This window comes from Diadema antillarum, unplaced genomic scaffold (genome assembly GCF_040938485.1).
Source record: "Diadema antillarum isolate AM-2024a unplaced genomic scaffold, OU_Dant_1.0 scf00000075, whole genome shotgun sequence".
Classification (NCBI taxonomy): domain Eukaryota; kingdom Metazoa; phylum Echinodermata; class Echinoidea; order Diadematoida; family Diadematidae; genus Diadema; species Diadema antillarum.
This window is the reverse complement of record NW_027270964.1, coordinates 1,428,601-1,456,409: the sequence shown is the minus strand read 5'-3', so window position 1 is coordinate 1,456,409 and position 27,809 is coordinate 1,428,601. Positions and strand designations below refer to the sequence as shown.

Sequence of the window (27,809 nt, the reverse complement as noted above, 5' to 3'; positions counted from 1 at the left end):
AAACATTGGGGCCCTTTGCTCAGTAGCATTATTCTTGGTCAGAGTGTGGACATGCCTATCTATTCAAATACCGTATTAAAAGAACTTATATTTGCCTGGAAGATGACCTTGGATAAGCTTTAGTCACACGATCGCAACTCACAAACACCCAGCCGGAACTTGGGAGTCTATGTGAAGAGTACAACTGGGGCAGGTCACTTCAGTAGCAGAGATGACGGCTCGGTGCTTTAATAGCCTGCTTTCTTTCCAAGAAATTGATGTCTGAGATATCTACTGCATGAACATGTAACTGTGTGAAAGTTTTAACCAGCCATAATTGTATCTCGGTACTCCGCTGTTGCTATTAAGGCAACCCAAGCATTGACGTGGACTATTAATTGGTAGCAGCAATTTACTCAGTCACCATGGCTTGCTTCCCAGCGAGTTGTCAAGAACTCACCTGCAGAGATGCCCCACCCAGAGTCCCGGACTTCCCAGGTGAGGTTTTTGCCCTTAGTGTCAATGGTTTTCTTTCCATATGGACAACTTTGCTGCTAGATATTGCTGCCCAAAAATGTAAAGAAAAAAAAAAGTCACCACATCTTACATGTGTACATGTGTTACGGCTTGGATGAATATCACTCTCTCATGAAAACATGAAAATGTCAGTTATCCATAACTTTTCTACAGTGTTTTGTGTTCCTCTGCTTTCACTGAGTGTGTTCATGCAAGTCGACTAGAACATGAAATGGAACACCTGTGCTTGTGTTAGAAATACAAGCAAAGTTATGTTCATATATTAGTGAAATATAACTTTGAAATAGAATTATTTAGTGACTGTATTTCGTGCACTGACACCTGTCCTGTTGTAGTGTCTTCTTTTATATTGTGACAGTGTGTGATACACAAATACCGTACATTTTTCAATGTTGCTGTGGTGGCATACAATGTCCTCCCTCCAGGGCCCCATTTCATAAAAGATGTTAGGATGACAACTCTTGGTGGAATGACCACTTTCCACAGCAAACAGCCAATCAGGAAGCTGTATTCTTGTCATTACCATGGCAATAGTCATTCCAGCAAAGAGTTGTCATCAAATAAACTCTTTATGAAATGGGCCCCAGATGCTAGAATTATTTAATGATGTTTAATGTCAACATGATTTTCTTCAAGGTACAAAGCAGTTGTAAACATGTAACTTTTCTTGTATCCTTCTTGTCTCCGTAGAGTTTTCTGGGCCAGCAACCACAATAGGTAAGGTTTGTGTGTGTGTGTGTGTGTGTGTGTGTGTGTATGTGTGTGAGTGTATGTGTGTGTGTCTGCATACCCTCTGTGTATGTTTCCATGGGAGTATGTTTGTTGCTGATACAATGTTCCATCCCTTTTCAGTCTTTGGAAGATATGATGCATCAATGATGGAATGGTATCGTGTGTTCAAAACATCGAACTACTAGTATAGTGTGAGGGTGATAGAAATAAACCGCAATGTGCATTTTATGATTTCTCATTTGAGGGCAGATTTTGGCACCAGTTTTTACTGATATATGTCAGACTGTACTATAGGGAAAGTAGAGTACAGCATTCTGTATGAGAGAATGTAACAATTGATACATTTATTCTTATTTTACCTCATACATTGCAGGTAAGCCTAAAACATTATCCACCTTAATTTGTAGCAAAGATCACAAAAAGTCACAAATCCTAACATTTAGCGACTCATTGGCAGCAATTTCATCTTCACTGCAATGTTCCAGTCTTTGTGATGAAACACTTACTTTGCATTCAATAATCAACAAATCTCTAATTTTCTCTTTCATCAAAACAAAGCTATAAAATAAACTCTTATTATGCGCAAAACAGACTGATATTCAAATTCATCATACATATCAGAGCACATCAGTACCATTGATGGCACAAATGCTAATATTGAAGTTTCAGAATCCTGCATATTACATGTAAGCATAATTCAAAATTCATTTTATGAAGGGTGTAATTATGTTCCTCAAAACATTTAGTGAGTACTTGAAGATTCTTCCTCGTATGTTTCATGTGTTTCAGTCCAAAACTTCAATGTTTCTTTGATAATTAAGATACAATGATATGAAATTATAACAGGCAAATCATGGACATTGTAAGGTGCAACACAGTTAATGGAAGCACTAGCCTTCAGATGAAATGGATGTGAGTCCAAATTAGTATTACAGTGTAGATACCAAAATGCATAAGAAATTTTGAGTTGGTTCAAATTTTAAGAGAAAGGCACATCACATTGGTAAGGTGTGTAACAAGTCAAGAAAAAAAGAGACCAAATAGATTTCAAGCTTACAGCCTTGTAGAAAGTCTGAATTGAACAATATGTGGCAAATATCTGAAAGTGTGAATATAGTTGAATTGGCTTGTTTTCTGGGTGTGACGTCAACCAGAAATGGGAATTTTGCCGTATTGTATGATTTTGGAGATGAATAGATTGTCCGTGAGTGAAATTAGTTTGTCATTTGAAGCATGATTTTTATTCTTAACAGGTTTTAAGCAGATTCACATCATTTGATATGTATTGCATTTTTTTTTTGACGGAAAAGATTAAAATGCATGATTTGGAGTGAGTTGAATCACCGGCCACTGAGATACGCTGTACACTGTACCATGCTACGAGTACACTCCCTGCATAACACTCTGCATTACTCCCAAGTATTAAAACTGCATGCCTCACCATATTGCTATAAAACTGCATGGTGTGGCATTTGTGTGCGTGTGTGTGTGTATTTGCTGACTGCCATATTCTCACTTACCATCGATAGCAGTCACAATTAGACCCCGTTTACGGTGCAAGGAGCCCGCCTTCATTTCAGTGTAAACACGCAAAAGGTCAAATGCGGGGCCAAAATTGGCCGTGCATTTGGCCACGCTCTGGAGGTGGTCTCGGCCTCTTCTCAATGTAAACGCAAACTGGACCAAATGCGCGGCCAATTTTAGTCTTCCAGACCCTCTGCACGTATTATTTTGCTACTCATGGTAGTAACCCCCTCAACGTCGAAAATTAGTATAGATTAAGGTGGTTTTGTCCTGCAAAGGATTTTTCCTTCGGCAAAGGCCTTTGCCTGAACTGCGACTTCGTCGCCACGGAATCCAGTTGCAAAGGGTCTGAAAACCAGACTATACCAAATTGCGTTTGTTTACAAGGAGAGCGCCACTACGACAAAATATTGAAAGGTTTGAATTCAAAGCGCGGCCGAGCCCGTTAGTGTAAATGGACAAAATTGCAGGGCTCGGCCCCGCAATTGAGGCTGGGCTCGGCCGCGGCTCGGCCCAGCCCCGCACTGTAAACGGGGTCCAATTGTACTGATCCATTCGTAGTCTGCATTTGTAAGTTAATTCCATGTAGTGCAAAGGCAGCCTTTCACTTTAAAGGGCAGTTTTATCCTTGCCTGGTTTCTGTCATTTACCATTTTTGATGATGTTTTTAAAAAGGCAATCAAAAACAGATGATTGTCTTGTATTTTTGAAAGGAATTACATGCTTTCTTGTATAAATATTGCGACTGGACTTCCATGCCTATTTACTTGCATACAAATGGACATCTGTAAATAGACATAATATCATGCTCTCTATTGCTTGTGACATTTGGGAATATGACTGTTTTACATCAACTCCCTTCATTCCAAACTTGCCAACATTCATCTGGGTAACATATTCCAAACTGTGTCAGAGTGTCCATGATATAAATTGTGAACAACTCCCAAGAGCATCAACTACATTAGAATCAAAAGTTGTGAGGGCATTTTGACTTCCTTGCATGCTTCATCAGAAACTGCCACATCACTAGCACCAACTGGTACTGATGTGGCAGTCTCAACCATGGGTGACCATTCTTCCTCAGTAGCCACTGACTTAACACCTTCCGGAACATTTAAAACAGCTCCCACCTTCATGACAACTCCAGTCACAGACGACCATTCTGCTTCGACGTCGCAGGGTAAGTCGAGGGAGCAAAAAAAAAAGAGAAAATCATTAAAATATTATGCTTTCCCTTCTTCAGCAAGTTATCTGCCTCCCGTGTCTTCTTGGTGAAAGTGCTGCAGCTTTATACGCAATTGGTCAGATGCACACTCTTATGGATAGTTGTCCAGCTCGAGTGATGTAGGCCTATAGATACAAACTCATTTTGAATGAAGAAAAGTAAGTGATTCAAAAAGATTTATGATTCTGATCTTTGGTAGTAATATCACCCAAGATGTTTCAACATCCAACTGTTTTGTTGTTCTTGAAAACATGTTAGTTTAGTTGTTTTTTTTTTTTTCAAATTCATCCTGTCTTTAAATGTTTGGCAGGCATGTGTGTAAGTGATTGATGATACATGCGCACACACTTGTAAAAATAATCTTTATGTACAAGTTTGCATAGCAAAAAACAGAAACTCAGCAAGCAGACACGCGTTACAAAAAAGAGAGAAAGAAAACTAATCAAAGTGAAACCATGTGTTGCACAACCATCTCTTTACTACTAGACCCATAACTTTGTGTTTCAACAAACTGACTTGCACGAACGAAAGCTGTTTTGAAGTTTTTTGTTTTCTTCAAGTTGAGCTCTGCATTGTTTTCACAAGTTATACTAATATTTGCTAATTGCACATTTTTCTTCTGTACATTACTTGCACATTTGGTGTATAGTGTCTGAAGGCGTGTTACAATGATTTGCCTTTAACTTCTCGTTTTGTGTTTACAAAGACTAGATCTGCATTGTTTCTTTCTTTGATATTCATGCAATATGTTCTCTCTATGTCAAATGCATTTGAACCTAACAATAGTGAGCTTTAGACCTGTGATGTGAATGCTAAGATGATGCTATTTGGATAAAAATGGTAATGTGCACATTGGCGGGACAGTGGTTTCCATTGTCTAAACCCTGTTATAGTATTCTAAAAGATGCATGGCCTTAGTGTTCGCATAGCAGATGTAAAGCTCACTATTGACTGTGTGTGAGTGGGTGCGTGCAAGTTGTTATCAGAGTTTGAGCATTGACAAATTACTGACATGTTTTGATTGATTGATTATTTCAAACTCACCCACCTGCTATATAGACAAACAAATGTCAGCAATTCACCCATATTTGCTACCACTCTCAGAAATCACTGGAGTTTGGGTGATGGAGAAATGAAAAAAAAAATTTAGTTACTGACAGAATGTAATATAATTTGATTAAGCATACATTTCATCATCATCATCCGAGCATGAACATTCATCAATTCTGATATTTCCTTTCCTGTGCAGCTTTCCTTTATTCAAACTACTGGTCAAATGAAGTTGGGGTTTCTGTGTGGGCTGCAATTTCTAAACTATTTCTTGCCATGGAGAGCACACATTAAAAGTTGGGCTCTGATACTCCTGAAGCAAGCTTGGTTTAATAGAATGATACAGAAACCAGTGAAAGTGAGCACAAGGGACAGATTCAAAGACATTTCATTATTATCACTATTACTGTAATCATTAATTTCATTATTTTTATTTCTGTTATTATTTTATCATCATTATCATTACTATCATTCTTAGTTGTTGTATATGTAGTAGTAATAGTACATTATACCAAGCTAGCGTAGTGGTAGTAGTAGTAGTAGTAGTAGAAGAAGTAGTTAGTAACATCTTCATCATAATTTGATAAGTTTGCAATCATACATGCATAATAACCATAATGCCACATAATGCTCATCAATATTACACCAAAAAAAAAAAAAAAAAAAAATGAGATGAAGAGAGAGAGAGAGAAAAAAGCAAAAATATGAACTTAACTGCTTTCTCCAGTAGGTAGGTAGGAGGTGCTGACATTGTGAAAAAGATGTAGGGACTGGATTAAGATCGGCATAAAAGAAACATCATATCTATCGTGGCAGTTAAAGATAATATAAAGTTTTGGTACCTCAAAAGTTTCCCTGAGTTTCCTTGTCTTCGTTTGCAATAATGGTTTTGTACAATACGTGTATATTGATTGTCGTGGTACCGCGTCGAGTTAAACTAACGGCTCGTTCGAATTTTTCAGAGCCCGCTCTGCTCTGGTAGGAAACCATTATTGCATGATTACTAAGACATGAGAGCACTTTGGGGCGAGTAATTCTCACAGTGTTACATATGAAAGGTACTTTATCCTGAAACACAAACTAAGACAAGGAAACTCAGGGAAACTTTCGGGGTACCAAAACTTTATATTATCTTTAATGATGGTGATGATTAAGTCTCGTCCAAAAGGAATTTAATACAATAAGGCATCCTACTATAGCAAGAGAATTTTCCCACTCCCATCTGCATGTTGTTGTATCATAGTCATACAGAATATTGTATATTGTCCTTCGTAACAGTAGTACTCTAGTATTTGACTTCTACATGTTTGATGATAGTGAAGACATAAGATAGATATACTTGTAAATGTCTAAAATGAGTAGATAGATAGGTATTAGATAAATAAATAAATGGGATTGGGTTTACTAATGAGCACATGCACAAGGAACCATGCAAATAAGATTTATATTAGATGCATAGGTCGGTATAACAGGAGAATGGGCAGAAAATTGCTGCTAGTTTTACACGTCATGAAACCGTGACAGACAGCACGTTTTCTGTGACAGCGTAGGCGACAGGAATAGAGCCAGTTTTTCTTCTCTGACGTGCAGAGCCCATTACCACCACTGGATCCACGCAGCCCAGTGAATTACCGACGGGGGCGGACGATATGACGGGTAGCCCCTCGCCCTCGTCTGAAACCCCAATCATTGACTCCACAGGGCCTTTGACTGGGCCGACTACTGGCCCGGGCACAGGTCCGGGTTTTACCCCAGGTGACCCAGGCAGTAGTATTCCCCCTTCTGGGTCCACTACGAGTCTTTCCACTTCAGGTGAGAACTGCTCTCAGGAATATCTAATCACATGCAAGGCAGTCATTGCTTCCCAAAATCTCTAAATGTAATTCCATTTCTTTGTTTGATAAAAAATAAAATGAAATAAAATTGTACACAAAAAAAAGGAAAATCTTTATTCATTACTGCATTTCCTACGAATCCCTTGAGACTATGCTACAGTATTAATGTTAGTCGTGGATGATTTCATTGTTGTAAAGAAAAATCAATTGAAGCTTATTTTTTCAATGCAAAATGCCCTATGGTGTTTGTAAGGTTGTTGATGCATCACAGCAGTACAGTGCGAATGCGAATGCGAAATTGCTTTGTTACGGCAGTCAGACTGTAAGAATTAATTTACACACACACATACACACACAAAATCACTCCGTCCTCTGGTGTTGACTGAAGCAATGATGGTATAATGCTCAAAGCTGATGCATTGTCAAAACAGAAACAAGGGTGGTGGAATATTAAAGGAGGAGCTACCTATGATAATGTGTATGTATTAGAATAGTTAATCTAAGCCTCTATACACAGTTCAGTGATGTGACCTTTCAGTGCAATTCCAAATTGTGTTCAAGTTAACTTTACATATATGTACATGTAAAAGACCTGTAGAATGGGGAGATGATGTAATGGCGTAGTGGGGGGGGGGGGGGGGGGAGCGGTCATACAGTCTATTATAATGGGAAGCTGGCCCGACTTGGGTATTTGGGAATTCCTTGGGTACAGCTTTCTGCAGTACACAGCTTACATGAAGCTGAAGAATCTGGACATCACACGTTCAATACCGAAGAGCACATGCTTTGGTGCACATACGTATTCGCTGATGTCCAATTCTATTCTAGCAGGCCTGCGCTAGTTGTGGTGTTCAAATGTAGCACAGTGAGCAGCGAATGAAGATGGATTCCATTGAGCCACCCTTGTCTCCCATGCTACTGTATTAGGTCTCAGAAGAACAGAATGGAGAAGGTTTAGCAGGCTTAGTTTACACAAAATAAGAAAGTAAAGGAATTACATAGTTACACTTATATTCACCAGATAGTGTTATCAAATTACCTGAGCCGATCATGTCTTCAACTTACCACTCTCCCACGGGTTTGTGCAAAGAGAATGTAGAAATTTGGGTGAACTACAGTCACTTTCCATCCAAAAGTCATTTGCTAGATTGTCACAACATTACAATTCATGTGAAGGATGTTATTTCTTATTTTATTTTCATTTTATTTTCATAAGTGTCATTTAGTTCAAACTTGTCAGCATTTCAGTGTGAAACTTATGACTTGTGACATCGTCAACACATCAAACTTGAGTGTTCCTTGTAGACATTTAAACATTTTGAAATACCCAACTTTCTATTTCATTTACAAGCGTGTCTAAATAAGCTGATTCTGGGGTTTTCTGTTTGGATTTTATGCTACTAATGCTGCCTAATATGCAGAGTGGACTTTTGCACCAAAAGGAGACTGGTGTGTGATAGTTGAATCTCTTATTTGAATGTCAAATATGCAGGAAAAATGGAATGAATGCTTGAGAAGTGATGTTGGTAAATCATTAACCATGTGAAGAAGATGAGAGCTTGTGATGTCACTCATAGAATTCATCTCAGTTCATGTAATTTCCAGGATCTTATTTAAACAACAACAACAAAAAAAGGCTGGTCTACTTTATCTCTCGTTCAAGTGCTATAAAAGTATTGGAGTTAAAGAGAAAAATGACAGCAATACACTAAATGTCAGAGGAATAGAATAAGAAAAATGCCATTGGTGATCGATGTCAGTAGTGTAACTATCTAACATCAGATATTTTGTGTGACAAATGTTTACAAGAAGAAGTTAAGACTAATGAAGAATTTCTTTTTTGTGAAAAATGCAGTTTGATTGTTGTGAGATGTCTTTTGCTAAATGAATTAAATGAATGACCAACCATGAATGAATGAATGAAGGAATGAATGAATGAATGAATGAGTGACTGAATAGATGACTGACTGAGTGACTGACACTGAATAAATGAATGAATGAATAAATGACTGACTGACTGAATGAATGACTGAATAAATGAATGACTGACTGACTGTCTGAATGAATACAAGATGATACAGTGGTCTCCCATTGAAATGCAGTCCTCAAGACTGGAAGTTTTCTTTCGTTACATCGAAATTTTGTTGTAACCAAACAAACAATAAAATATAGAGTAGATAATGTCGCGGTTTAAGTTTTTACTTCGTTGTATTAAAGTGGAATTTCGTTATAACCGTGTTTGTTATAACAGGAGTGCACTGTATCATCCATCAAATTTGTAATTGTTGTAATCATGACTAGTACCTTTGTTTTGGTAGAACATGTGGTATAAAATATATCTGGATTGTCTGATTTTAGTAGTGAAGTGTCAGTATTCTTTTGTACTGTTTTACCTTTACTTTCTCAAAGTCAAGATTTCCTTTTAAACACTCGTAGGAAATTCAAATAATTTAATTGTTTTGTTTGTTTATTTCAATTTGACATGCTATTGCAGGGAATCAGTTATGCCTCTTATAGAATTATTATTATTATTTTTTTTTTGGGGGGGGGTATTTTTATGGTTTGCAGATGAGTATCTAATCATTCTTGGTAAACAGCAAATATTAGCCAATATGAAGGAGAATATGTACTGAGCAGACATTTTGTCTCTATAGAGCTTGTATAATATGAAAAACTGTACTAAAACCAGAAAGACTGTATTTCAGAGTCTCCTGAACACCTTGTTTTATAGCTCTCCATTTCAAGGTGTGTAGGCAAGTGTTGTGATGACAAGCCTGTGATACAGAATCTTTACTTCCATTGTATGAATGTATATGTACATGTGATCTCTTTATTGTCATGTTCTGGTATTGTTTACTTTGTTATCTTTCTATTTTGCCTATTATACATGGGCAGTGGCTGGGTACTTTTATTGGTTGTAACCATAACTATACCAATTCATGTCTTGATTCATCACTCACAAAATTTTACGAGACAGAGACCATGCCATCCATGCCATCACAATCACCAACATTGACCTCGTCATCCATGCCATCACAATCATCGACACTGACCTCGTCATCCCCACACTCACAACAAACCCTGTCACAAACGCCGCCAACTTCAGACCCACACTCGCCTATCTCATCATCATCAGACATGACAACACCAGATTTACTAACTCAAGCAACACTTGCAGATAACACAGAGGTAGTCACCGAGTTGGCAAGCCTTTCTCCCACAACTGAAGGTGTTGTAGCCACCACAACTGCCACAAGTGACCTTGCTACCAGTCCTGGTAAGACCACCACCAGTTGCAACAGCAGTTGTCTACAATGTTTCGTTTCTCGTCTCATGCTTGTCTGATAAGTGCCCATTGTTTTGATAAGTGTCGCTTCAAACTTTTCTGTGGTAGTTTTCTTTTCTTTAAATTGCTCTCTTTATCCCTATGGTCCCTTTTTATATCCTGCATAATTAAAGAAGTTGTTGCAATGTCATTAGCATTACAATATTTTTCAATTCTGTGCTACACTACCTGCAACTATAGTGGTATATGGGTCACTAATTCATTAAGAAATACATATATGTTTCTTGAACAAAACTGTTTTGCAAGTGGACTTGCATAGATATCCCAACTGTGTATTGACTGCACTTCTTTTTTTCTTCTTCTTCTTACTGTAATGGGAATCTGCCAAAAACAGGATTTTATCCCCTGGCATACACTGTACTTCACAACAAATTAGGACATGTATTATGACTGGTGTATATATTCTGCAGTATATTGTTACAAAGTTGTCATATTCATGCTCCAGAACAACAGCAACGCAATGAAGATATAAGTGAATATCAGCAGTTTTGTATATTATTCAGGTGGCAATATTTCAGTGTGTCAATGATTTTTGGAATGTCCATTACCACGGCACTCAACTTCGTAAATTCATGGAATGAAAACAAATATGCACAAAATATGGCATATCGGTACGATGTATGTATAATACCACCTCTAGGAGCTTGCAGAGATGCTATAATACAAATATTCTGAAGAGCGTTTGTTGACACTACAGGATAGAATGTGATTCTGTTATAGAGAGACTCAAATATTGCAATTTTCCAGTTCCTCCTCCTCTACGTCTGTGAATCCACTCCCATAGCAACTAATTGCCAGGGTCCCTATACAGTATTCATGAACGTGTGCATGCATAAAGACACGCATGTCCGCTTTTCACAGTCATTGATGCTGTTTGTTTTCTACACGTTGTATGTGTAGGAATAAAGTAGGGGTGATCAACAACCCATGCTGCTTGATTGGCAGTATCAGATTATTGCACTTTAGATTTAAAAATATTTGAATGATGAATTTTTGTGCTGAGGAGAATTTCAGTTATATTTTTTTTGTGTCTTGTATTCTGCAATGAGAACACTTTTGATACACCTTTGAATATTTCCAAACACATTCACATGTTATCATTTTAATTTGCATTTGTTCGTTTCAGCACATTTCTTTGAAAGTGATAAATTCTGCCCGAAATAAGGGAGATATTTGATTATTTACTTCTTTGTCGTGGCAAATTGTTACATTAAATATGGTGCATGCTGGAAAACTAATCAACAAGAATGAGAGGATCAGCCAATGTTTTTAGAAGTTGTATCATTCCCTTAAAAAATATCTATATCATTGGTGTTTGTTTTAGATCGTTATATGGGCATGCTATTGAGTACTGTACATGCCATATATTTCACAAGCGTACAGTGTATTTTCCAAATTGGGTCATGTTTTTAGAGTATTGCAAGTGGATGGATTTGTGATTAAGAATCACAATGGCAAATTAAGAAATACTTGTTTTTAAACCCTTTGCAAGAGAAACACTCAGAGATTTTTCATCTTGAAAATGTTATACATTGCCTTTGGTGGTGATATGGGAGGCAATATTTTCATGAGTTAGAGATTTCATGAATTATGTTCGAATCGCGAAGTTTGTAATCAAACAAAAACAGTGCAAAATATATGGTATGTTCAGTTCTCAAGATGTGGAGACGTGGGTGTACTTTAATAAGCTTTCTTTTTTTACATGCTATATTTCACCCTTGCTTCTATTAAAGAGTTTCACATCTTTCCATAAAACAGCATTATCAACCACAAACACATTAAATGCAAATTTGATGAGTTAATGATGTCACTGTCACAAATGCCTTTCTGGTCTGCACACAAAAGAAAATCTTCGTTAAATTCCCTCTTTTGAATTTAAATCAAAAGAAAAGTTTATACTGTAGGAAAGTTGTAAAATGATAACATCAGCACTTCATCAAATTTGAATGCATGTGTAAGACATTGTGAAATTAAAAAATTTCCTTAGAACTACAAATCAGTCTCCAAAATCATATTGGAATCACATTGAATATGAGAAGCATTGCACTTTGTGAGAAGACCTCTTTGTAGAAAGTGAATCTAATTCTCTCCATTCCTTGAATATTGACAGAAGTAATATCTTTTTTCAAGAGAAAAGTTAGTCATCTCCCTCCTTGGAGATCGCATACAATTTTTTTTTTTTTTTTGCATGTTGCAAGTTGTTCATTTTATAACTACCATTTGACCTGCAGAAATAGCAGCACTACAAAATATATAGATCTCATAGTTTGTAGTACTTTAACTTTTCTCAAGTACTGTAGCTGAATATGTGTATACTGTGTTACATCAACATAACAGTTGAGGTTGGTTTAATACAATCCCTGCAAATTCCCGTAAATATTTTCCCCTGAAGACCTCGTAAGAACTATTCCATCCATCGTTTCGTACTCTGTGCAATTCCAGGCATGGAATCCAGTTTCCAGGCATTTTAACCCATTCGATACTAAATTCTGACATCCCCATAGACTTTACTACACAGGCCACCAGGTTCCCATATGGAATAGGTTAAACTGCTGCCAAGATCTATAGACAAACATTGGGAAGCTTTCTGGGTTTCAGAAACAACCCATACTATGTATAAAGCTATGAGATTTCAAGTGTTGAATTAACAGAAAGCATTATGCACACATACTTGTGAATACACTGTATTTGTGTTATCTATAAAGGTGTCTTGCTTCAAACAATGAATGTGGTAAAATTTTGTGTGGTCCATTCTGTGTGTCCAATGACAACTAAAGGTTACTTTGATCACCATCCATCTTATGAATTTAGGTAACATTCTCATATAATATGTCACTGTGGTTTGGGGGAATTGCAACTCTATAAGTGTAGCTCTGATGGTCATCGCTGCCCATGGGTAGTAACATGATTTAACTAACCTTGCGAGCACTACTTGGTCACAAACAAGGGTTTCTCAGTGCCCTCCTGCAGTCAAATTTTGATATATTTGCTATCGTCCCCAATTGCATGCTTGTGGTAGATTCATCCAAACCTTCAAAGGAAAGTTGTCAGTCATCCACTTTACAAGCTGAAATGTTCGCGTACAGATATTTTCGCGAATTGCTACTTGGAGGACATGTTGTTAATTTCACGGTTGCGAGGGTCACTGAACTTAGTTATTTGCACGTTGTTATTTTTGCGTGTTGTTATTTTCGCGGTTCAAATAAAAGGCGATTCGCGAAATTTGCGAAAATTTCAGCTTGTACAGTATTGGCCAATAGATACAAGGTTGATTTCTCACAAGGAATATTATTCATTATTATTTGCATGTTTTTGCATATCAGTAGTGCTATTAAATGCATTCCATCGGTTCAATTTTTGCATATATTTGTACTTGATGTATTCTTCTTTTCTTTTTATTGTCCCCGCCGAACGAGTTCGAGCAGGGGACTATGAAACGGGCTCTGTACGTGTGTGTGTCCGTGTGTCCGTCCGTCTGTCTGTCTGTGCGTCCGTGTGTGATCAAAATGTTCAATTTGCTACTTCTCTGTCATTTATGAGCCAATTTTGATTCTGTTTGCTTTATATGATAGCACTACATGGGAGCTTTGAAACTTCTACACAGAATTTCAGTTGTGACCTTTGACCTTGACCTTTGACCTATATTGTACATTTTGCTTCAAAATGCTACTCCTTCGCCATTTCTAACCCGATTTCGATTCCGTTTGCTTTATGTGATGGCACTAGGTGAGGGCTTCAAAACTTGTACACAGAATTTGGACCTTTGACTTCTTTGACCTTTGACCTTGATTTTTGACCTATATTGTACATTGGCTACAAAATGCTACTCCTTCGCCATTTCTAACCCGATTTCGATTCCGTTTTCTTTATGTGATGGCACTAGGTGAGGGCTTCAAAACTTCTACACAGAATTTTGACCTTTGACTTCTTTGACCTTTGACCTTGATTTTTGACCTGCATTGTACATTTTGCTACAAAATGCTACTCCTTTGCCATTTCTAACCCAATTTCATTTCCGTTTGCTTTATGTGATGGCACTACAGTCTGTAGGTGAGGGCTTCAAAACTTCTACACAGAATTTTGACCCTTGACTTCTTTGACCTTTGACCTTGATTTTTGACCTATATTGTACATTGGCTACAAAATGCTCCTCCTTTGCCATTTCTAACCCGATTTCGATTCCGTTTTCTTTATGTGATGGCACTAGGTGAGGGCTTCAAAACTTCTACACAGAATTTGGACCTTTGACTTCTTTGACCTTTGACCTTGATTTTTTACCTATTTTGTACATTGGCTACAAAATGCTACTCCTTTGCCATTTCTAACCCCATTTCAATTCCGTTTGCTTTTTGTGATGGCACTAGGTGAGGGCTTCAAAACGTCTACACAGAATTTTGACCTTTGACTTCTTTGACCTTTGACCTTGATTTTTTACCGATATTGTACATTTAACTACTAAATGCTACTTCCGGCGGGGACATATTTTACGCACCGCGTAATTTCTACTTTTCCTTGTTAGTGGTGTTTTGAAAATGTGAGAGTACATGTTTAATATGACCATAATAGTAAAATAGGGTGGAGTATACATACATTGTGAGTTTCTAACATCAACTAAATTCTACTCCACCATTGTGCTTGATTGGATGTGAATTATGTACAAGCAAGGAGTGGCATTGCCCTTTCAGAAAATTTTTGTAGAAGTAATATAACTCCCTGTTCTTGCTGGTACAGTGTATATTGAAGTAGATAATGACAAATACAAGGAGGAACACACATACAAGAAACAAATATAAGGATACAAAAGACCTGTAGAAAATATAAATTGCAGTATTATTGCACTTCAGTAACAAGCTGTGTTACCACAGAGTATTATTTGTTGGAACACCTCTAATGCATGGTTGTACTATCTACCAAATTTGTGTTAGAAATTTGAGAACAGGCAAATAGGTCTGAAGTACATGTATATAGACAAATTAATTTGGATCTGAAACCTCTGAAAAAAGGAAGAAGATAGTGTCATATATTCTCGTACCGTACATCATTTGAGTTATGAATAGCATTCTGAAGTTATGGTCTGTGTGTAGCATTTGATTGCCGTGAACTTCATCACAGTCTTTCGTCTGCCATTATTGTCCCGACAGAAATTGATAACTCTGCCTTTGGATTGTGCTTTGAATGTCCACACACACTCCTGTGCAGAAGTTTACAATTTGTGATGCACCAACACTTTAAGGGCACATAATGTTTATGCTAGATTGTTCATTGTCATTAATACACAAATTCCACCAAGAAATGAGAATTGAACAACTTTCTCTCCATTTTTGTATATGTACATGTGTGTTTGTCTGTCTATCTGTTCCTATTTCAGCATGTCTCTTAACATATCCTATCATCATTCTGAATTTTAGAAAAAAGGAAATACAAAACTTTTTTATTGTGGAATAGAGCAATTGAAAATATGAAGTTGACATGGATGGTGTTGTGAATGTGATGTGCTCTGACACCCTTCACATACTGTAAAACATGATACATTCGCGGCACGAAATTTTCGCGAATTGGAGCCGACGGCCTTTTTCGTGGCAAGAAATTTTCGCGAATTGCCTCTTGCGTTCAATGCATATAGTGTAGATAAGAAATTTCGCGAATCTTGGCGCTCGCGAAATTCGCGAAATTAAAATGCATGTGAACATTTCTCGTTTTACAGTACTTTACTGTGTTTGTCTTATTTTTACTGGGCAGCAATAGGAATCACATCTCCTACTACAAACTCTACTTTTGACCCAGAAGGTGTAAATCTCGGTAAGCATATGGACTTGATATCTATTCAGTCATTCTCTTATTTGCCTTTTTCTCACCAAAAACAAAACAAAACTGTCTCCCAATGCTCCCAGCAATTAGCATTGTAATTTACTGTCTAAAGATGAAATTTCATATCTGTACTATCAAGCTGCACATTTCAAAACAGTTGATGTATGTTGTAAACACATTCAGCTTCCCCCATTTCAATGTTCATGTGGAAAATATATGTTAGGTGTATCAGCTAGTCATGTCTTTCTTCTTCTTTTTTTTTTACATTACAAAAAAAAAAAAATCTTTTTTTGAATGTATTTTGATATTTTCAAAGTGCATGCAATGCCCTCCATTTTATATTTCCAAGTTCCATCATATTTTTTTAAACAATAAATTGTCTCACTGTATAAAAACCTGTGTCACACTGGATGCAAACTCAGTCAGTTTCTGCATAAGTAGTGAGCACACATCTTTGAATGACAGTGATAGAAACTGGTCATTTCACCCTGTGATACCTTGTGATGTGTTCACAGTTCATCATGCTTACTGCTGAATTGATGGTAAAGTTTGAATATGTCCATGATATTAAAAAAAGAGAGAGTACATTACTTCCCGTGCCAGCAGTATTCTTAAACAAAATTGAACAGGGGTAAGACAGTGCATTCATTGTGCATTAAATATCAAGTAGTTTCTACAGTACCTTGCTGTTCTTTGTTTTGTTATTGGTCTTGAATTTGTCAGTTATTCATTGTTTCAGGGTTTATATTTGCTCACACTTGCTTCCCATTGAATATGCCTTAGAAAATTTAAAATCCATCATATTTTAGCTCAAGTGAGCTTTACCTATCGTATCATTCATTGTTTGGCAACCATTGTGCATCATGTGTTGTGCGGCTGATGTTTTGGGTATTTTTATTTTTATTTTTATTTTTTTGGAAATGGTTAGAGCTTCTTCCTTTGAGACCCCCATGATGAATTTTCACCAAAATTGGCAAGTAGCATGCCTAAAGAGAGTAATAGGATTTTACTTTGTTCAAAATGGTACCATGCTATTTTTGTTGGGGGGGTGGGGGGGGGGGGGGGAGGATGGGAGGGCGGGAACCCCAAAGCCTAGGTAGTTCTAGTGCTATGATTTATAAGTTTATTCATGGCAGATCCAGGGGTTCCTTTCACCAAAATTGGCAGGTATCATAGAATTATGAAAGTATACATTTTATACAGGATGGGCGTCATGCTACTCTTCTGGACCTCCGAGGGGGCCCTAGAGCCCTAAAATTAAAGAATCTTTTTCTCTAGACCCAGCATTGATAGAGCTACACAAGAGTGGAGGGGGAGGGGCACGTTGTGGCCCATTTTTCACATTGTCATCATTTTTTTTTTTTGAAACATGCAGTCAATTTTTCATCAAACTTTACTGTTATGAAACCAGAAGTGCTTAAAGTAAATACAATATGTGCATTAGTGTATTCATTTTCAAGGTTGTGGCAGATCCAGGGATGGTCCGCTTGGGGCCAGGACCAAATTGTTGGCCACTTTTCACATTTTGATCTTCATCTTGAAAACATATGGTCATATTTTCTACAAACTTGGCAGGTATTAAAGGGAAGATAAACCCCAAGAACAATGTGGATTGAGTGAAAGCAGCAACATTAGTAGAACACATCAGTGAAAGTTTGAAGAAAATCGGACAATCGATGCAAAAGTTATGAATTTTTAAAGTCTTGGTGTTGGAACCGCTGGATGAGGAGACTACTAGAGGTTATGATGTATGAGTGGACAACAATACCAAGAAAATATAAAGAAAATACTACAAAAATCCATTTTTCATGAAAATTACAAATTCCATCAACTTGATATTGACATATGTTAAGGGTAGCAATTATTCCCCCTGCTTTCTGAAAGCGGTTGGTCCACTGCTCTTTCATAATTCTAGAAAAGTGAATTTTTGTTGAATTCCCTTTATATTTTCTTTGTATCGTTGTCCACTCATACGTCATTTCCTCTAGTAGTCTCCTCATCCAGCGGTTCCATCACCAAAACTTTAAAAAGTCATAACTTTTGCATCGATTGTCCGATTTTCCTCAAACTTTCACTGATGTGTTCTACTAATGTTGCTGCTTTCACTCAATCCACATTGCTCTTTGGGTTTACCTTCCCTTTAATGCCAGAGTGACAAATATACAAATGGACACAGTGCCTTCCTGCATGGCGCTCCCCCAAAGCTCCCCACTTTTGCTATGTTCTTGATACTCAGCATGAATGTGTGTAAGGTTAACTTACAATACTGAGATGAATGCCAGACCTCCCAAGTCTCTCGTTCATTATGTTTCTGTGCAAAGAGTGCCAAGATGTGTCATGTACTGTCCTGATGGATAGAGCTTCCTACCATGTGCACAAAAGTCAACCAACAAAGAAAAATGAGTTGCTGCATAAAATGAAATAGAATTGATTTCCTGATCCATAGAATGTTCCTTCATCTTTGTATGATCTTTGAAATGTCATTGTGCAAAATGTTCTTTATGTCACTCATGTGTTACTATTCCATCAACTATTGCAATTGCAGTTCTCATGTAATACCGGTACACCAGTACACATGCCAACTCAATGTATTTACTTGAGCAAGATGAGAGAATGACAGGATGATAGTGGCTTGTAAAGAATGCAAATGTGTGGGCATCAACTATGTACCATACCTTATGAATATTGTCCATTGGCATGGCTGTTCATGTTGAACAAAAAAAGAAGAAAAAAAACTATCACATTTTTTCTACCTTATACCTCTTTAAAATTCTCACTTTGACTTCATTGTGGATTTTCTCTGTCTTTAATTATATGTGACCGTGCACCTCAAAACGAACATAAAGTCACACACACTGATTTTGCGTGAGGACTGAAAATAAGTGAAATGGGTCAACCTAGCCGAACTTGACTTTTTCATATTTTCTGAAAGAGCGGGTCTTCTTTTACATTATGCTAAAATTTGGTTTCATAAAACGGGCAGGAAAGTGTGTTTTTTTAGCAGTTTATCTCGAACATTTTTGGTAGAATAGTGTGATTAGGTGTGTCTTTAGAATCCCTTTTTCATTTCTGAAAAACCTTGTCCACACTCTTCACTTTCAACTCTAATAACTTTTGAAAGGATAGTGTTACTGCTTTGAAAGTTGGCATTAATTGTGGATAAAATGTGTTAATGAGGCATACTTAATTTCAGTTTAATCTGTTAATCCCTTCATTGTTGTTACTCTGGTGGTTTACTTCCTGTTTTTTTGTCCCATTCATCGCACAGCCAGCACGGTTTAGTAAAGATTAAGTGCTTGAATAGACACTGTACTTCAGAGCCTCTTTTCTCAGTTCACACTTTTCCTGAGTTTGTGCTTTCTTTCCAATATTTAGATAGGTTAGGAGAGTCCATTTGATTTGAGTTATACATCATTTTAAAGCTTAAAGTCTGCTCTTTCAGAATATGGTCTTAACTAAAAATTCATGTCTGGCGACTTTTTGTTTGTTTTGAGGTGCAGGGTCACATATGAAGATACACAGCAGTCATTATGTTTTTATTAACAAACACACTTCCCTTAAAGAGTTCTCTTCTGTCTCATACAAAAATATGTTCCTCTTCCCTCTCTAGTGAATGCCTTTTAAATATTCTACAACATGACGCCTGCTGTTGCCATGGTAACATCCAATGGATGGTGCTTTAAAGTTCTGATGTCAAAGCCGTTGATTACATTGATTACGGTCTTCATGTCAGTGTCGTGTGTATGCTATAAAGGTTGCAGTTTTGTGTGACTGTTTCACACTTGTATGAATGGTTATGACTGTGATGTTTTAGACTGCAGATAATGGTCTCTGTCTCGAGAGAGATTGTGTTGCAGCTTTTGTCAAAGGTATGTTGATATTTGTATTGAACTAAAAATGAAGAGTGGACGTTTGAAGAAATTATGTTCCTTTTTTCTGTACAGTCATCCTCGCACAAGTCAAATAATCACCCAAGTCAAAGGTCTTTTCAAGTCCTCTTCTCTTTCATCTGTTGATTTTAATCCCTCATGAGTTAAATTTTCTCTTTTATAATAGTCAAAGCTATTTCTTCAGTCCAAATAGATTTGACTTAGTCAAGGTTGACTGTTTGTGTTTCATGTTACTTGAGGAAATGCTGTGATTGCACTTTGCTGATGTGATGTTATGCTGTTTTCTTCTTTCAGGTCATTTCAACCTTGAATGAGGCAGACATTAAGTCTTGCCATCACATTAATTTCTTTCTGTTTTCCCTCCCTGCACGTCTGCACGTCTTATTTGCATTCACCTTTAGTTTGCTTCCAGCATTTACTGCATGCTTTAACACAGAAAGACCAAACAGTTGCTCTGAACCAAACATGTAATTTTGACTCTTGAACTTCTCATGTGTAATGATGTGTATTTGGACTGTTTCCTTTTCAAACCTTCAAGCCTGATTTCCGACAAATATTTACTGTAACTTGTCTTTGCTTTTAAAAAATAACCATTAAAACTGCGTGCTGTTTGATTTAACCACCAATGCTATTCCATTTTTAAACTATCTGATGTATGCACAAAGCGTTGTTGTTTTCTGCAAATTTTATGTATACGGTGTATTGCCATGGGTAATGCTTTATAAAATACTTGATTTCACTCTAACAAATCCAAGACAGCTAGCTGCAGCAACATGTCTGAAATGTACAGTGTACTAACACAAGCCAACTGTATTATGCCATATACAATGTATCTGGCAAGTCAAATTTTTAGTGAATCAGAATTTTCTATTTCAATTCGTAATCGTGGAGTATATTTTTTATCATGCATCTTTTTGTTTACTGTGTACTGTGTACTACTGTAAAAGTGGAAATTTTCGCGGTGTTCAAATTTTCGCACATTTCGCGCAACCAGAAACTAGCGCGAAAATAAAAGCACGCGAATATTTTTGCTTGCCATATGTGCCTGTGCGTGATGTCTTGATTCCGCGGAATTAAAAACATGCGAAACTCTTCCGACCCGGCCAAGCGCGAAAAATTAGTCACGCGAAAATATCCACTTTTACAGTATGTAACAGTACATGTATGCCTGCATGCCATATTCATGTCGGAATCAGAATTAATATGTTTCCGTGGTTCTATCTTAGATTCGCAAACAGCAACCAGCTCACAAAATTTGCGAATGAAAAGACCTGGCAAAAAGTATTTGTATATGGCATGATGCAGTGGTATGTTATGTGAATCATGAAGTGATTGGCCGTTTCCAGGTAATACAGTATGAAGCCCTTGGATAATGATAATCGCATCTTTTCCGGTGTCATGTGCAGTAAACAAGAGAAAAAATGTTAACTTCACAAGAGTTGCGCAAATAGTAGGACCAACATTGTGTGTCGTCGATAACAGTTTTTGAGTTGCTTGCCTTTGCCAGAAACAGTCATAATGATATTTTCAAGAAAGTATTATCAGATTTTCAATGTAACTGTTCGTCAGTCAAGATAAATCAATCTTGCGTAAATCAACAAACTACCAAAAAATGTGTATTCAGAATATAAAACTTTTTATCAATGTATTTAAAATACATGTTTTGAAAAAGGCATTTTATATGAATAGTAGTTTATTGCAAAGCATTTATTAGGATAAAAGATTATTTTTAAATCAATCAACTAAGCTATCTTTTTTTATCAAATCAGCAATGCTCTTCAAAAGTAAGTAGAAATTACTCAGTGGCATATATGTCAAAAGAAACTTGTAGCTATTTTTTTTTCAGAGTAATTGCCAGAGTTGAAATCTTTCAACCTTTGATAATTCACGTGTATGCATAATGGTTCTAAGTTCTTCAAGATATTAGTCCAACCTCATAAACCGATGTAATTCAAAAGAAAAGAACATTTTATGAAGCAGCACTTTAATTTAAAAAAAAGACACATTTAGTATCTCATTTGAATACTTTGAGTGTGTATTAATTTCACATATCAGATGATGCTGCCCCATTTTATATGTCATTTTGCTTTTCATGCCTAGTCTAACAATCATATCTCTATCAACCAATGTACTGTTGGTATATCCCCTACCTCAAGGCAATAGGTTTTTCTTCGTCATTTCAGGGTTGGTCATCAGTCTGAGCATCTGCGGGAGTATCATTATCATCGTTCTACTGGCTGTAGGCATTTGGTGCTTATGGAAAAACAAGAAGGCTTGTTTCGACACAGGCAATAAGAGTGACAGGTGAGAATGTTTTCTTACTCTCTGCTGAAGAGAATGGAGTATTCTAGATGGTCCAGAATATAGATACAGATTCAGTTAATTTTGCCCCATTCTTTGATATAATTTCCTTGTTCAGGTGTGAGTTTCTTCAGTTTGTCTCCCTCTACAAATTAAATTTGTGAAGATCCCAACTGCTGATCTGTAAATTAATAACATGTCGGAAAAAAAGGAACCAAGATGACAGCTTTGAGTCCCACTGGTTCCTTTTGTCCGACATGTTTGTTAATTTACAGATCAGCAGTGCGATCTTAACAAATCTAATTTGTAAACGGAGACAAACAGAAGAAACTCACACCTGAACCTTAACCCCTCTGAATAATAAATCGTTTTCATTTAACTTCCTTGTTGTTTTCACAAATATGCTCTTAAGTCTCTTAAGCAGTAATTTCCTTAGAGGTTTAAATGCAAAGCAGTTTGACTTCAGGAGCTAAGAAGTTAAACTTGTTGGAGTACACTGGAGATTTAACATACATGCCTCTGCCATGAAGTGTTGCCAGAGGCATTGTGTTTCAGGTTGTCTGTTAGTCTGTCCGTCCGTCCGTCTTTCAGTCCGTCTGTAATAGATATTCTGGACAGTGCAGTTGCAGAACAGAACTGTTGGAGGTATCCAAATGAAACTTGGCATACGTACATGTACATGTATATACATGTATGTATGTATGTATGACTGGATGATGTTGTGCATATCAACTTTTAAGTGGGGACACTTAAGGTCAATGGTCAAGATCAAATTCTTAGGGTTTTACCTCCCATTTTTTATTCAATTCTAATTCAAAATATACATGTGGGACTATTTATCTATGATTTGCAAGTTCAAAGTGTTGCCATGAAAATGGGATATTACCAGTTAGTTAGATTATTGGAAGAAAGATGTGGGCCATGAGGTCAAAGGGCAAGGGTCAAAGATCAAGTGAAAATGCTCAGATTCTAAATGCTCAAGTTCTAACTTTCTGAAACAATTCAGGCATTCAAATCAAATCTGGTTCAAATAATGTATAAGCCCTTAACATGTTTAGTGTTGTGTTACAAACTTTCAAACATGTCAATTCAATTTTTTAACCAATGATATGAAACTTTCATCTCACACTGTCAAGATGTACTCAGTATTTACAAACCTATAGGGAGAATAATGCAATGGTGAGCAGAGGCAAACCATAGTGACATTTCTAATTAATTTTTATTTAATTTTTAGTATTCCATAAAAATTGACATGTTGACGATGAAGAACTTCTTTTTACTGACGATCCTTGCTTTTCATATCGTAGATTTTGAGAGCAGCACTTCCAAACTATTCACCATTTTGTTTGTTTGTTGTATTGTTATTCAGTAATTGTTTACGGCAGCTGAGAAATTGTTCAGTATCCCCAAGTTAAAGTCCTAGATCACAAGTTTAGAGTCTGCTTGTATGACAGGTGAGATAAGTGGCATGGTAAATTTGAGGCATGCGATTGGATAGTGGGGTTTCTTGTGGGGGGGGGGGGAGAAAGGGTTACCATGGAGTAGCAATTTTAGAAGTATTGCTCGCTAGAATACATTTGCATGTGGTTATTGCTTGCCTCACAGTAGAAGAATACAGACCATTTTACTCCTTGAAAGAAACATATTGACCAAACTCAGAAGCAATCATTTTACTTTATTCTCATCTCGTCAAATATGTACTAGTCATTTGAGTGAAATACTCTGAAAGCTGTTATTTTCATGAGGGTTTAAATCTTTATGACTTTTGCAGGTCACTTTTGAGCCGCAAATTCAACAACATATGAAAATTTTGTCACATGCTAGGGTACAATTGTATGTGCTAGCATCTTAGTGCACTCCCGATGATAGCCTTAGTGTCAAATCACGAAAACAGCATCTTGCGAAAATGTCTGGGAGCTCATGCACAAAAATATCTGTACACGAAAATAATCTCAGCTTTTACAGTGTTTATAATCAAGAAATCTGATGCATAACAGAAAACAAAAAGCAAAATTCTATTAAGGTTAACTGTCCTCCACTAAAGCACCCTCACTCACAATGCATGAATACACATGTATAAACTTACAAATCAGTAATGTCTTAAGTGTACTTTTGATTAATCTCTAAATTGTGACTATTCCACTGTATTTCAGTACAGTACTGTGCTGAAGAAGACATTACTACATGTATTTTACATGTTTTCCTAACCTTTAACATTCATGCACAATTCAACTTTCATCTTATTTTCTTTCATGGATGTGGTCATGTTTTTGGCTAATAACTGATTTTTTTTTTTTTTTTTTTTAACGTATGTTCTTTGTATTAAAATTTTGATGTGGCCATCATGTGGGTATCTCTGTCCAGTACTGTGTGTGTTATGGCTGTATTTGCACAGTCCACAATTAACGAAAACATAATACTAATTTATGTTGTTGGGTCAGTTAATGTGTTTTGTTAGTGTTGTAGTGCACTTTATATTTCACAGCCCCTTCTCTAAAGTTCTTCTTTTCTTGAGACAAAGACAAACATTTTTAAAGCTTGTCACGGTATCGCTGTTCAAACTTTAATCTTCTTTTCACTATTATTGTACCAAATTGAATCCCCTTTGTGCCACTACAATATAAATTATTTGTATCAAAGATGGGTGTAATAGCATACATTACTTTGTTTTTAAATGCTACACCTGCAACTTTGTGACTAGGTCAAGTTTGGATGGAATACTGGCTAATTGCAAAAAAGTTTGGCATGTAAAGCTAAAGTGCTAAGACACATAATGTAACAGAAAGTAATAGTATTTTCCAACATGGTAGTACTTGGTAGCTACGTTTATGTACTGTGATCTTTGACAAGTTTATCACTTCAGTCCCAACTTTGCTAGAGTCCATGATGATCACAAGCATGCTGGAATAGCAAGCATACTTGAGACATTATATTCAGAACTTCATGTTGCCAACTCCTCCCCCATTTATTTCTCTCTTCCCCTCACTGATCATAACCTGTAGAGTTCATTTTTGCAGTAGTAAGTACACATGTATGATCTTGACATTATCATCGCTGTAATTATAATCATTATGATTTATTGGTAGGTGGTTTTATGGTACACCATATGTGCTCTGTTGGATGTGAGTGTGGTAAGCACATTTTTACCACCCTCAGGGCCACACTCGCATCCAAGAAGAATACATGGTGCGCCATGGTACCACCTACAACTAAACATCAGTTAAAATAACCTCTAGCATTTATCCTCATTTGGAAATCTGGCAGTTGCCAGATCAGGAGCTCGAAGAAGCTCAAGTTCTGAAGCAAAAGTTACTAGGAGAAGTAGAGTACTAAGATTATTTTCAAAAGAGAGAATAAGAAAAATGTCATCGCCGTGAACTTGCAATTACTGTTAAGTGAATTTCTAATTAAGCAAGACGCAGTGGATTTTAATCCTGCTTATGTACTCTGCGACCTTCTGCCGCTCACTGCTGTCTTCTTGATCTCTCGTTGTCTTGCAACGACAGTCAAACCGCACTGGCTGCGAGTGGGGAGAAAGACGTGGAGCTGATTAAAATCCGGCAGGGTGCCGTGGTGTTGCAACCACGGCCAGATGGAGGAGAAGTGGAAAAGAATCAGGACAAACCTCCTGGTAAAGGACTTCTTTCTTGAATCAGATCCCTATCAAAACAGCTTTAAAGGGGATGGTTATTAACTGATCGGTGAGAATGCTGGGGGATGATTGTTCCAATCCTTGTGGGATTCATTTAAGAGTACATTATACATTGTATTGTTGTGTGAAAATTATTTGCTTCAGAATGGTCTCATATTCCAGTAATGTGCAGTTAGCATGCCTCTACAATGTCGGGGCGGTCGTTAATGCCCGTTAACGATCACCCCGACACTGTACAGGCATGTTAACCTGGAAACATTGAACTGCACATTACTTGAATATGAGACCATTCTGAAGGAAATATTTGTCACACAACAATAGATATAAAATGTACTCTTAAATGAATCCCACAAGGGTTGGAACAATCATTCCCCAGCATTCCCACTGATCAGTTACTAGCCATCCCCTTTAACAGATCTACTACACACCGACTACAAACATTTATGACGTTTATCAAACCTTGTTCCCAAACATGTGTAGGTTGTAGAATTATCTCAGCAAATTTCAGACCTCTCGACATTATGTCATAAATGCTTTGATGCCTTATAGTGCAATAGTTACACCCAGAAATAGGAAGGAGTACCAGCATTAAGGTTAGTCCCTTACTGTTAAGACCTAGTAAATCCAGCCCAAAGTTTTGTTTCTTATTACGTTTTGATAAACCCACTCCATGTACTTCATCAGTGCATCAATTAACCGTGTGCGTTCTCAATGTTGCACATTTGGTTGTGGAGTCACCGTTTTTGATCTGTTTGTTTCTTATTGGTTCTCACAGCTTTCTTTCCTTGTGCAATCAGTTTCTTAGTTGTTATTATGTTTATTTTTTTAAACTTTTCGTACAATCTTTTTATTGAATTTGTATGTTTGTTTGTTTGTTGTTTTTTGGGGGGTGGGGGCTTGATTACTTGTGGCTCTCTGCATTGATTTCTGATGTTAAAGGGTGTGTACAGTTCTGGTCGAGGTGAGGATTTAGCTTTCAACGTTTTGCGAGATATTCAGAAACTACTTTATGAGATGTCAAAGAGCATGCAGTTCTAAGGGGTATCAAAAGTTTATTTGATGAAAATTGGTTTTGAAATGGCTGAGATATCCCAAAACAAGGTGAAACAAAAGATCCTAATAAAGTTGTGGCATGTCGCCTTTTATTATTAGCACTTTTTGGATACCTCAGCCATTTGAAAACCAATTTTCATCAAATAAACGTTGAATCCTTCTTAAAATTACATGCACTTTCATATTTCATAAGAGGCTTTTCATTATCTCACTTAGGAATGTTCAAAACATGAATCCCCACCTCAACCAATACTGTACAGTCCCTTTAATACATACTGCCAGCCCCTATTTCATGCTTGTAACTATTCAAAGTGGTGCCATGTGCTCATCTGATCTTTGTCTTTGCCTTACCCCAGCCGCGGAAGTGCAGCCGTCAGACCCAGTGATATCCACCTCCGAGCCCGCCAACAACACGAAGAAGAAAAAGATGAAACGGCAGAACAGAGTCACTCCGGAACCGCACCCCCCTGTACAGACCGCAGAGCTCCCCCCTGTACAGACCGCAGAGACTCACAGTCATGAGGCGTGAACTGGTGCACGGACTAGTTAAGACTGCACCAGGTGGCATTCACGCTTGACATACAATGGTCACTGTGACACAACAACTCTCACTGGCACTTGGACGTGGCGTTGTTTCTTGAAGAGATGTCTTCGACCTCAAGAAAGATATTCCTGAAATAGTGTTGACGTAGCTGTGGTTCTGAATCCAGGAGATTTGATACATTGGCAATATTTCTGTTGGTAGCAGTGAAGAAATGTCACCTCAGCACACCCACGCTGGACGCGTGCACACGCAACATTCGTCAAACACTTTACTTGTCGGCGTGGTTTCCGAGCTATAAAGCAAGCTTCAGTATTCACAGTGCCCGTTAGGATG

General features: G+C 37.2%; 1 protein-coding gene across 2 annotated transcripts; it reads left to right on the top strand.

Annotated features, from left to right (window-relative positions):
• Positions 1–198: 198 nt before the first annotated feature.
• Positions 199–27,809, top strand: LOC139717393 (uncharacterized). Of its 2 annotated transcripts, XM_071628892.1 has the most exons (5): positions 199–477; positions 1,207–1,233; positions 22,110–22,230; positions 25,734–25,858; positions 27,289–27,809. In XM_071628892.1, exons 1-5 carry the CDS (start codon positions 405–407, stop codon positions 27,459–27,461), a joined length of 519 nt encoding a protein of 172 aa, XP_071484993.1. In that variant the 5' UTR covers positions 199–404; the 3' UTR covers positions 27,462–27,809. The 2 variants fall into 2 exon arrangements, with proteins under 2 accessions (XP_071484993.1, XP_071484992.1); XM_071628891.1 differs by lacking the exons at positions 22,110–22,230; positions 25,734–25,858; positions 27,289–27,809 and adding exons at positions 6,638–6,859; positions 9,860–10,413.